Source organism: Oncorhynchus masou, chromosome 17 (genome assembly GCF_036934945.1).
Source record: "Oncorhynchus masou masou isolate Uvic2021 chromosome 17, UVic_Omas_1.1, whole genome shotgun sequence".
NCBI classification, from domain to species: domain Eukaryota; kingdom Metazoa; phylum Chordata; class Actinopteri; order Salmoniformes; family Salmonidae; genus Oncorhynchus; species Oncorhynchus masou.
The window spans coordinates 19,715,885-19,727,880 of record NC_088228.1 but is presented as its reverse complement, the minus strand read 5'-3'; the positions used below and the strand labels follow the sequence as shown (position 1 = coordinate 19,727,880).

General features: G+C 42.2%; 1 protein-coding gene across 8 annotated transcripts in view; it reads right to left on the bottom strand.

The window, feature by feature from the left end:
• Positions 1-10,015: 10,015 nt before the first annotated feature.
• Positions 10,016-11,996, bottom strand: part of LOC135558651 (disco-interacting protein 2 homolog C) — a 240,401-nt gene continuing 238,420 nt past the window's right edge. For all 8 annotated transcript variants that reach the window (XM_064992625.1, XM_064992626.1, XM_064992631.1 and 5 more), the window contains one exon: positions 10,016-11,996. In XM_064992625.1, the coding sequence (XP_064848697.1) occupies positions 11,744-11,996 (253 nt within the window). In that variant the 3' untranslated portion in view covers positions 10,016-11,743.

The following is an 11,996-nucleotide window of genomic DNA, read 5'->3' as shown; positions in this document are numbered from 1 at the left end:
TTATTTAACTAATTATGTGACTTCTGAAGGTAATTGGTTGCACCAAATCTTATTTAGGAGATTCATAATGAACGGGGTGAATACTAATGCACGCACCATTTTTTTAAACAAGTTATTTTTTTCATTTCACTGTGAAAGGGTGTGTGAAGGGAATTACGTTCCATTTTCGCACACAAAATCTGGGCCATATTGTACAATCCAGGTATGCAAAGCTCTAACATGGATTGACTCAGGGGTATGATTACTTTTGTAAATTAGATATTTATGTACAGTTGCAGTTGGAAGTTTACATACACTTAGGTTGGAGTCATTAAAACAAATTTCTCAACCACTCCACAAATGTCTTGTTAACAAACTATAGTTTTGGAAAGTCGGTTAGGACATCTACTTTGTGCAGCATCATGTTGTAGGGGTGCTTTGCTGCAGGAGGGCTAATGCAGTTCACAAAATAGATGGCATCATGAGGGCGGAAAATGATGTGGATATATTGAAGCAACATCTCAAGACATCAGTCAGGAAGTTAAAGCTTGGTCGCAAATGGGTCTTCCAAATGGACAATGACCCTGAGCATACTTCCAAAGTTATAGAAAAATGGCTTAAGGACAACAAAGTCAAGGTATTGCAGTGGTCATCACAAGGGCCTGACCTCAATCCTGTAGAAAATGTGTGGGCAAAACTGAAAATGCGTGTGCGCGCAAGGAGGCCTACAAACCTGACTCAGTTACCCCAGCTCTGTCAGGAGGAATGGGCCAAAATTCACCCAACTTATTGTGGGAAGCTCGTAGAAGGCTATCCGAAACGTTTGACCCAAAGTAAACAATTTAAAGGCAATACACTCAATTCGTATTTGGTAGCATGTAAACTTCTGACCCACTGGGAATGTGATGAAAAATCAAATCTGAAATAAATCACCCTCTCCACAATTATTCTGACATTTCACGTTCTTAAAATAAAGTGGTGATCCTAAATTACCTAAGACAGGACATTTTTACTAGGATTACATTTCAGGAATTGTGAAAACTGAGTTTAAATGTATTTGGTTAAGGTGTATGTACATTTCTGACTTCAACTGTATTTCATTATGGGGTATTGTATGTTGGAAGGTGAGGAAAAATCTATTTAATCCATTTTGAATTGAAGCTGTGAGACAACAAAATGTGGGAAAAGACAGGGGACATAAATACTTTCTGCAGGCACATATGAAAGCTGTCATAGTTGATGCATTTTGTAATACATTGACATATTGAAAACAATGTACATATCTTCAGATTAGATGTTCAGGTTTCATTTATTTTATTTTTTATTTAACGAGGCAAGTCAGTCATGAACAAATTGTTATTTACAATGACGGTCTACCAAAAGGCAAAAGATCTGTGGGGATGGGGGCTGGGATTATAATATATCTATCATATAAATATAAGACAAAACACACATCACGACAATAGAGACCTAAGACAACAACATAGCAAGGCAGCAACACATGACAACACAACATGACAACAACATGGTAGGAGCACAAAACATGGTACAAACATTATTGGGCACAGACAACAGCACAAAGGGTAGGAGACACCAAAGGTAGAGACACCAATACATCACACAAAGCAGCCACAACTGTCAGTAAGTGTCCATAATTGAGTCTTTGAATAAAGAGATTGAGATAAAACTGTCCAGTTTGAGTGTTTGTTGCAGCTCGTTCCAGTCGCTAGCTGCAGCGAACTGAAATGACAAGCGACCTAGGGATGTGTGCGCTTTGGGGACCTTTAACAGAATGTGACTGGCAGAACGGGTTGTATATGGAGGATGAGGGCTGCAGTAGATATCTCAGATAGGGGGGAGTGAAGCCTAAGAGGGTTTTATAAATAAGCATCAACCAGTGGGTCTTGCGACGGGTATACAGATATGACCAGTTTACAGAGGAGTATAAAGTGCAGTGATGTGTCCTATAAGGAGCTTTGGTGGCAAATCTGATGGCCAAATGGTAAAGAACATCTAGCCGCTCGAAAACACCCTTACCTGCCGATCTATAAATTATGTCTCTGCAATCTAGTATGGGTAGGATGGTCATCTGAATCCGGGTTAGTTTGGCAGCTGAGGTGAAAGAGGAGCGAGTACAATGGAGGAAACCAAGTCTAGATTTAACTTTAGCCTGCATCTTTGATATGTGATGAGAGAAGGAGTGTACTGTCTAGTCATACTCCCAAATACTTGTATGAGGTGACTACCTCAAGCTCTAAACCCTCAGAGGTAGTAATCACACCTGTGGGGAGAGGGGCATTCTTCTTACCAAACCACATGACCTTTGTTTTGGAGGTGTTCAGAACAAGGTCAAGGGTAGAGAAAGCTTGCTGGACACTACGGAAGCTTTGTTGTAGAGCATTTAACACAACATCTGGGGAGTGGCCAGCTGAGTATAAGACTGTATCATCTGCATATAAATGGATGAGTGAGCTTCCTACTGCCTGAGCTATATTGTTGATATAAATTGAGAAGATCTTGGGGCCTAGGATTGAGCCTAGGGGTACTCTCTTGGTGACAGGCAGTAGCTGAGACAGCAGATTTTCTGACTTTATACACTGCAGTCTTTGAGAGAGGTAGTTAGCAAACCAGGCCAAAAACCCCTCAGAGACACCAATACTCCTTAGCCAGCCCATAAGAATGGAATGGTCAGCTGTATCAAAAGCTTCGGCCAGGTCAATAAAATAGCAGCATAACATTGCTAAGTATCAAGGGCAATGGTGACGTCACTGAGGACCTTTAAGGTTGCAGTGACACATCCATGACCTGAGCGGAAACCAGATTGCATACCAAAGAGAATACTATAGACATCAAGAAATCCAGTCAGTTTATTGACAAGTTTTTCCAACACTTTGATAAACAGGGCAAAATAGAAATAGGCTTATAACAGTTAGGATCAGCTTGATCTCCCCCTTTAAATAAAGGACGAACCGTGGCTGCCTTCCAAGCAATGGGAACCTCCCCAGAAAGGAGAGTCAGGTTAAAAAGGTCAGAGATAGGTTTGGCAATGATAGGGGCAGCAACCTTAAAGAAGAAAGGGTCTAAACCATCAGACCCAGATGTTTTTTGGGGGTCAAGTTTCAGGTGCTCCTCTAGCACCTGGGACTCAGTGACTGCCTTTAGGGAGAAACTTTGTAGCGGGGGAAAAGAGGGAGAAGAATTGGGGATAGTCACATTAGAAGGGGTGGGAGATGAGGAAATGTTGGACGGGCAAGGAGGCATGACTGAGTCAAATAGGAATCCTGACTTAATGAAGTGGTGATTAAAGAGCTCAGCCATGTGCTTCTTGTCAGTAAAAACCACATCATCAACATTAAGGGACATGGGCAGCTGTGAGGGTTTATTCTCCAGGTCTTTAACTGTTTTCCAGAACTTCTTGGGGTTAGACCCACAGAGAGAGAACTGCTCCTTAAAGTAACTAACTTTGGCCTTCCGGATAGCCTGAGTGTACTTATTTCTCATTTGCCTGAACGAGAGCCAGTCAGCCTGAGTGTGCGTGTGCCGAGCCTTTTGACAAATGCAATTCTTGAGGTGGAGTAACTCTGCAAGATCACGGTCGAACCAGGGGCTGAACCTGTTTTTAATTAGAATTTTCTTTAAAGGGGTGTGTTTAACAATACAACTGAAAATATATAAAAAGAAGGTTCAGGCCTCCTGGGTGGCGCAGTGGTTAGAGACTCTGAGTTCACGCCCAGGCTCTGTCGTAACCGGCCATGACCGGGAGGTCCGTGGGGTGACGTACAATTGGCCTAGCGTCGTCCGGGTTAGGGAGGGTTTGGCTGGTAGGGAAATCCTTGTCGCACCAGCGACTCCTGTGGTGGGCCGGGCGCAGTGCGTGCTAACCAAGGTGCGCAGTGTTTCCTCCGACACATTGGTGCGGCTGGCTTCCGGGTTGGATGGTGCTGTGTTAAGAAGCAGTGCGGCTTGGTTGGGTTGTGTATCGGAGGACACATGCCTTTCAACCTTCATCTCTCCCGAGCCCATACGGGAGTTGTAGTGATGAGACAAGATAGTAGCTACTAAAAACAATTGGATATCATGACATTGGGGAGAAAAAGGGGTAAAATTCACACACAAAAAAAGAAGGTTCAAGTGTCTTTGACCGAGGGGATCAAGCTGATTCTATACCATTTTACAGTTCATGAAGGAAGGCTTACTCATTAAAGTTTTTAGCAAGCGTCTTTAACAAATCAGGAGAGGTCGTTTCACTGAGCAGCCATTACGGACACAGGCTGTAAAACAGTGATCACTAAGGTCATTACAGAAAACACCAGACTGAAACCTACGAGGATTATTTGTGAGGATACATCAAGAAGAGTAGCCTTTTCTGGGTGTTTGGACTCATACCTTTTGGGATTGGTAATAATCTGAGAAAGATTTAGGGAGTCATATTGCTATAGGACGATAACACCCAGCAACAGTCAACAAAGAGCTTTTTGAAAGTGTAATACTTAAAACCAGCAAATCAAATTGTTTGGGAACAGACTTGTTGGAGACAACCGATCACTGAAGGTGATCCTTGGTAAAGATTGCCACTCCCCCACCTTTAGAAGCTCTGTCTTGCTGAAAAAGGTTATAACCAGAAAGGTTAACATCTGTATTCAAAACAGTCTTCCTTAACCACATCTCAGTAAAGACCAACACATCTGGATTGGGGCTGTGAACCCAGACTTTCAATTAATCCATTTTAGATAATAAGCTTCCAGTGTTAACGTGCAGAAAACCCAGAGTTTATGAGAGCAGAAATCAGTGAAGCAGATATCAGAGCAGAAGTCAGAATTGGGGCTAGCAACAGTAGATGGGCCAGGGTGTACATGCACATTTCCAGATATCATCAACAGTAGATGGGCCAGGGTGTACATGCACATTTCCAGATGTCATCAACAGTAGATTGGCCAGGGTGTACATGCACATTTCCAGATGTCATCAACAGTAGATGGGCCAGGGTGTACATGCACATTTCCAGATGTCATCAACAGTAGATGGGCCAGGGTGTACATGCACATTTCCAGATGTCATCAACAGTAGATGGGCCAGGGTGTACATGCACATTTCCAGATGTCATCAACAGTAGATGGGCCAGGGTGTACATGCACATTTCCAGATGTCATCAACAGTAGATGGGCCAGGGTGTACATGCACATTTCCAGATGTCATCAACAGTAGATGGGCCAGGGTGTACATGCACATTTCCAGATGTCATCAACAGTAGATGGGCCAGGGTGTACATGCACATTTCCAGATGTCATCAACAGTAGATGGGCCAGGGTGTACATGCACATTTCCAGATATCATCAACAGTAGATGGGCCAGGGTGTACATGCACATTTCCAGATGTCATCAACAGTAGATGGGCCAGGGTGTACATGCACATTTCCAGATATTATCAACAGTAGATGGGCCAGGGTGTACATGCACATTTCCAGATATTATCAACAGTAGATGGGCCAGGGTGTACATGCACATTTCCAGATATCATCAACAGTACTACAATCAAGGCATGGCATAGTACAGGGAGAGCTCTGCAGTGCTGATTTATGACATCTGAATGTGCATCAGATGGCAACAAGATCATATTGTGCAGCAATTTCATCAGGTAACATGAATACAAAGCCGGCGAGAGGTGGTTAGAATGGGATTGGAGGCTAAAAGTCTGTGTTACCAATAGAGAGTCAAACAAACATAGTCCTACGGTTGGGTAAAGAAAGTTCATAGTCAACAAAGCATGATGCTGGAGTCATGAAGGAAATAGCAAAATGCACAAGAATTAAAACAAAATACATAACGACTTTTTTTTTTTAACCTTTATTTAACCAGGCAAGTCAGTGAAGAACAAATTCTTATTTTCAATGACGGCCTAGGAACAGTGGGTTAACTGCCTGTTCAGGGGCAGAACGACAGATTTGTACCTTGTCAGCTCGGGGGTTTGAACTTGCAACCTTCCGCCCCGACTTGGGGCTAGCCATTGAGAGTAACTCGCCCCAACACTGCATGTGTGCTGGAGGTGAGTGAAAACTCAGGAGAGAGAGAGAGAGAGGGGGGGGAGTGTGTTGGGGTACCTGTACCAGACAGGAGAGACAGGCCAGGGCAGACGGTGAACAGATCGCCAGATGGAATCCAAGCAGCAGTGCAGCAGGTAATGAGAGTAGGTGTCACACCCACTTGGGAGAAGCTTTTATTTCTGATTTCTTGTAGAAAATGCCAGTGGATGGTCTTTGAACAGCAGGAGGGGGCTTCAAGGCCTCTGGATCTGGGTGGCGTAGCCTGCCATCTGTTGAGCTCGAAGGCTTTGACACCTCTCGCTTCAGTGCTAACTGAAGTTGTAATTCTTTGTCCTAGCAAAGCTTGGTAGCCTGAGATTTCAGTCCTTAATTAAGTAAAATATATCATTGTAATTGGCTTTTGAAAGTAAAAAAATTGCTTCAGACTAAGCGTTACTCACACAGCTCCAGATTGGATGGTGTTTTCAGGTCTCTGCTTATTTGCAAGAGCATTTGATGTACAGCTTGGGAATAATTATCCTTGCGTGTAGGAAGCATTCCAGGTAATTCCAAGTAAATTCCATCCAAAAAAATCAGGTTGTAGGTTTGGAGTTTTGATTGAAGGTTATGTTGCTTAGCATCCTGTATACATCCCTGCCAAAATATCTAAGTTTGTCTAACTCTAAATCGATCTATTTTTTAAAACATGCTGAACAATGTGGGAGCTCATCTGCTCATGACCTCTCTCTCTTTCTCTCTCTCTCTCTCAGGTAGCACTTTACTTGACACCAAGTGTCATAATATGGTAACGCTGCCATGACCCGTATTTACAACTGTTGTGACATCTATTGTGTTGATTTATGGCTGATTTATGGCTGGTTATGACACCTACATAAGTGTCAAAACCAACATTTATTGAAATATTTTCCCCCCCGCGAAGTTGTAATTATTTCCAGTCATTTTATTTCATTATATTTTAAATAACTTTCATGAAGCATTACGACCATCCTGTGTCACTTTACTTGGACTAAGAAAATACACTTTATGACACTGTCAGGACCATCATAATCATATAAGACAGATGGGCCTATCATTTACATGTCCTTATATCAGTCATCAGTCAAAAAGAGGGTGTCTTGTCCTGCTCCTGAAATCTGCTCCTGCGTTCCCCCCAGTCAACAGCAGCAGAACATTTGGGTAGGTACAATTACAATGATCATTGAATATGGTCAATAAAGTAAAATATAACAATCATAATGTTGACACGGAAGCTATGATGTAAAGGAACCTTTTGCCTTGTGTGGTGGGTTTTGATACTCTTATGTAGGTCATAACCAGCCATAAAATAATGCAATATATGTCACAACCGATCTAAATATATGTGTGCATGACAGTGTTATGACCTTATTATGACAAGTTATGTCAGCTGTTTATGACCCTGGGTGTCAAGTGTTATCGATGTTCATATGGGTTGACCTGTGTCCAGCTTTCATAATAGGAATGGCTCAGATATATCTCTTCAATGAAAGACACCGAATAACAGCACTGTGATGAGAATTGGATGGGACAATTATCATTTTTCATTGAGCAGATACGATAACCACATTTATTTGTTTAGCCCTTTTTCCTCCCCAATTTTGTGGTATTCAATTGGTAGTTACAGTCTTGTCCCATCGCTGCAACTTCCTTACGGACTCGGGAGAGGCGAAGGTCGAGAGCCATGCGTCCTCTGAAACACGACCATGCCAAGCCGCACTGCTTCTTGACACACTGTTGGCATAACCCTTAAGCCAGCTGCAGTTGTACCGTACAAGTTGCGACTGTGTCAGCATGCATGCGCCCCACCTGCCACATGAGTCGCTATAGCGCGATGGGACAAGGACATCACGGCCGGCCAAACCCTCCCCTAACCGGGACTACGCTGGGCCAGTTGTGCGCCGCCTCGTGTCTCCCTGTCGCAGCCGGCTGCGATGCAGTGCCTTACCGCTGCGATGCAGTGCCTTACCGCTGCGATGCAGTGCCTTACCGCTGCGATGCAGTGCCTTACCGCTGCGATGTAGTGCCTTACCGCTGCGATGCAGTGCCTTACTGCTGCGCCACTCAGGAGGCCGGTTAACCAGTTTAAAGTGGATCTGAGCAAAGCACATAATTATCTCACAGTTACTTTGTAAATATCCACAAACTGCACCCTGTTCATGTTCACTGTGACGATTGTTAATTAAAATTCACTGACTTTGATGAGATAAGCCAATCTAAATATACAATCTAAATATACTACACGTCTTAATCCTCAGAAAAGTTCAGATGTGCACAGAATGCTCTGATGAAACAATGATTGACTCAGTATGTTATTTTGCTTCAACCATTCTTGGCTACATAGCTTTTTAAACGTCATCTCGTAACAGAGCAACCTGATTGATTGATTTATTCATTAATTCTAGCTGTTTATACCTTGGTGTTGTTGAATACTATTTTCTGATTGGCTTGAAGGGCATTCTAGAGCATGCATTATTGGGCCGGAAAACCATGCCAATATATCCTTCAAACATAGGCTTCGAGGGCATTATCACTTTTATACAACAGGTTACCAACCTATTCAAATAATGATCGATATATTTTCATCAGCGTTATTTTGATGAGTTCATTCATACCATCTCATCCTTCCACGGGATATAGTCCAAACACACATCTAGGGTTGCTACTCAAGCCAGCTGGTTGTTCTTTCTATTGGGTCGGTTGCCGGAGAGTGGACCCAGTCGCTAAGTCTTTTTGTTCTGCATCTATGGACACGACCTGGTCGTTTGTTCTAAATGTGTCGCTGCCATGATGTTTGGCAACATTATTATCCCTTGCTTGCTAGCTAGCCAACTTTTGCTAACAGTCATGTCAAACAGTGCTGCCAGAATAACAGCAAAGTAACTGCATTTGCAATAAGCTGTTTTCTTGTGATGTTTATTTGGATACATCCATAACAATTAGCTAATGATACGCGATTTCACTCAGTACATAGAACATGTGTTCCCCCGCCAGGACACTTGTTCAGAGGAGCTAGCCAATAACACAGCTAACACAAACACTCCAAACTGAAGCTTGAAAGACTGCAAACTAACTGCATTGTTTCATTTTACATTGACATGTATTTCTATATATTCATAAAATGATGCTGATTCATGATTTTGACTGGCTGAGAGAAGCTGCCTGTGTCTTGTCCCGACCCCACACGTTCATTACTATGGGACAGCTGGAGATATTGAAATGTTGCAAATGTCAGAGACAGACAGCAAGGTTCATACACATTTCCGCTATTGAAAACCAACTGCTAGTTTAAAAGAAATGGGAGATAATGTCTAGATGCTTTTTACAGTGGAGATAAGTTTTAAAAATTGTCTGGCTGGGCTGATGAAACAGTGGTTGCGCAGTCATAGCTTTAGCCGATGGTAGATTGTGTATTATAAACTGGGTGGTTCGAGCCCTGAATGCTGATTGGCTGACAGCCTTGGTACATCAGACCTTATACCACAGGTCTGACAAAACATTTATTTTTACTGCTCCAATTACGTTGGTTACCAGTTTATAATAGCAATAATGCACTTCAGGGATTTGTGATATAGGCCAATATACCACAGCTAAGTGCTGTGTCCAGGCACTCCGCTTTGCATCGTGCCTGAGAGCAGCCCTTAGCCATGGTATATTGGCCATATACCATACCTCCTCGGGCCTTATTGCTTAAATAGGCACTGGCTGGAATGCGGTTTTAACCAATCAGCGTCAAGGATTAGACCCACCCGTTGTATAATTCCTATAATGTATGGTATAATTAAACGAAAAGGGATCATAGCTTTCACCTGGTCAATCTGTCATTGAAAGAGCAGGTGTTCTTAATGTGTGGAATACTCAGTGTATGTAACATATCTAATATGCTTGAACATACAATAAAATTACATTGAGATGAAACCTCAGTGAGATGAAACAACATGTACTGCTGCAAAAATAAACAAACAAATGTCATTTCATCGTCAAAATCATTGAAATATTTATTTAACTGAAAGACTTATGCCAACTCAGTTAAGACATTTAATCTTTAAAAACATGTCAGGGTCATCCTTGCAAAAAAAAAAAAATGTGTAGAAAGTGCTTTTAATGATTCTAACGTTTTTCACTAAAACATTCTTAGCCTTGAACTTGAACCTTAAATCATATATGATTCCCCACAGATAAGGTTTCACGCTCCCCCAAATCTGTTCTTCCACCTTGAGTTGCTCCAACATGTATTCCTTTAAAGGGTTTCTGTGAAATGATTTTTTCCCCATGAACTTTTTCAGAATTTCCCCTCGGTGACATCAATATAGGAGCCCTGATTGATCTCTCAATGCAAAAATATGAAGGACTAAACTTTCTATTTACAATTCTGGTGACCATCTACAACCTGTTGTTTCAGATACAAGTGTGACACGCCAGCACAGACATATTCATTATCATCATTCCCACCAGAGGTGTTTGTACCATCCTCCTCACACACACATCATTTCTCCAAAATTGCTTTTGATCCTTTCAGAGCTCTTAATTGTCTGTGTGCAGTTGAGAGGACAGTCTGAATCCTTATATTCCTCCCCTTTATGTCCTTCAAACAACACAACGACTTCAGCTCTGTCTACGTCATGCAAGTGAGAAGTACTGAATGGTACCTCATTCCCCTCAGCTCCAAGGCCTCATCCAGTGCCCCCACAACATACGGGGCATCGTGTCGCTTTGCGCGCACATACACACACACACGCAAATACAAACACTTCAGACAATGTACGTTGACCTCGCCAGTGAATCCTAGGTCTTTTAATTAATATAGATCTATATTTGATATACTTGATGTGATACTATTCACTCAAGGTAATACAATGCTTTGTTTTATATTAGCAAATATTCAAGATTAAAACATTCTTGAATGTCTTCTCTCATATACTTCTAAAGAGAACAAAATAAATTAAATCCGTTTTGTACATACTTACATGATATGAAATAATGTGTTTTCCTTTAATTTATGTATAATGATATTGAACAACAGAGTAAAAGATTGCTGTAGTTAAAATAATCACACTGGTTCCCCTTGTAGTTGGGACAGTTGTTACAGAAAAATAAATGTTTGCGCAGAATTAAAAACTTAGTTGAAAAAATGAACCAACAAACATAAAACATCATATTGTACTTCATATTGTAAAGTTCAAGAACAACGTTGATATGTCCTGTATCAAAACATATCTGTATGTGTAATGATTGATATTAAAAAAGGTAAACATAAAATACCATTTGCCACAGTTTGTAAATATTCTTAAAAAATACCCTAACCTCTTAGAGGGCAGATTAAAAAAACAAGCGACTTCAGCAATACTCAACATGAAAATATATACACACTTACTTCAAAAGCAATAACCAAAAAAGCAAGAATCTGAACTAGACTGGGACTCTCCTCTCTCATCATCTACACATGGAGCTCCTCCCATTCCAATCCAACACTTCACTAACCCGTCACCTGCTCTTCCAATTTTAGGTGCTTTGTTTTTGAACTAGCAACAACATCACACAATCAGCGAGCGCCTGGGTCTAGGCACTCACGTCCTCTTCTCATCTCTCTCCCTGCTCTTGTCAGAGACCAGAGGTCCTGTTGCATTGCAGTATGTACATAAAGCACTGTCTGTCCATACAAGGCCTTGTACTATGGTCTAGTAGGTCTACAGATGGCAGGCTACAGGCTACATGTTATAGGCCACATATATGGGGTCCAGCTGGTCAGCCAGGAAGCCATCCCGGAGGTGCATTCTCTGCTTCTCTCCCCGAGAGTTGATGGGGATGACCCCGATGTCCACCACCACCACCACTCCCACGATCAGGTAGTGTTCCTCCAGAACCACGTTGGTCACCAGGGGCACCAGGTCCAGGGCCTCTTGCTCCGACCCATCCAACTCCACCACCACCACCAGGAGGTTGGTCCATGTGAACACCGCA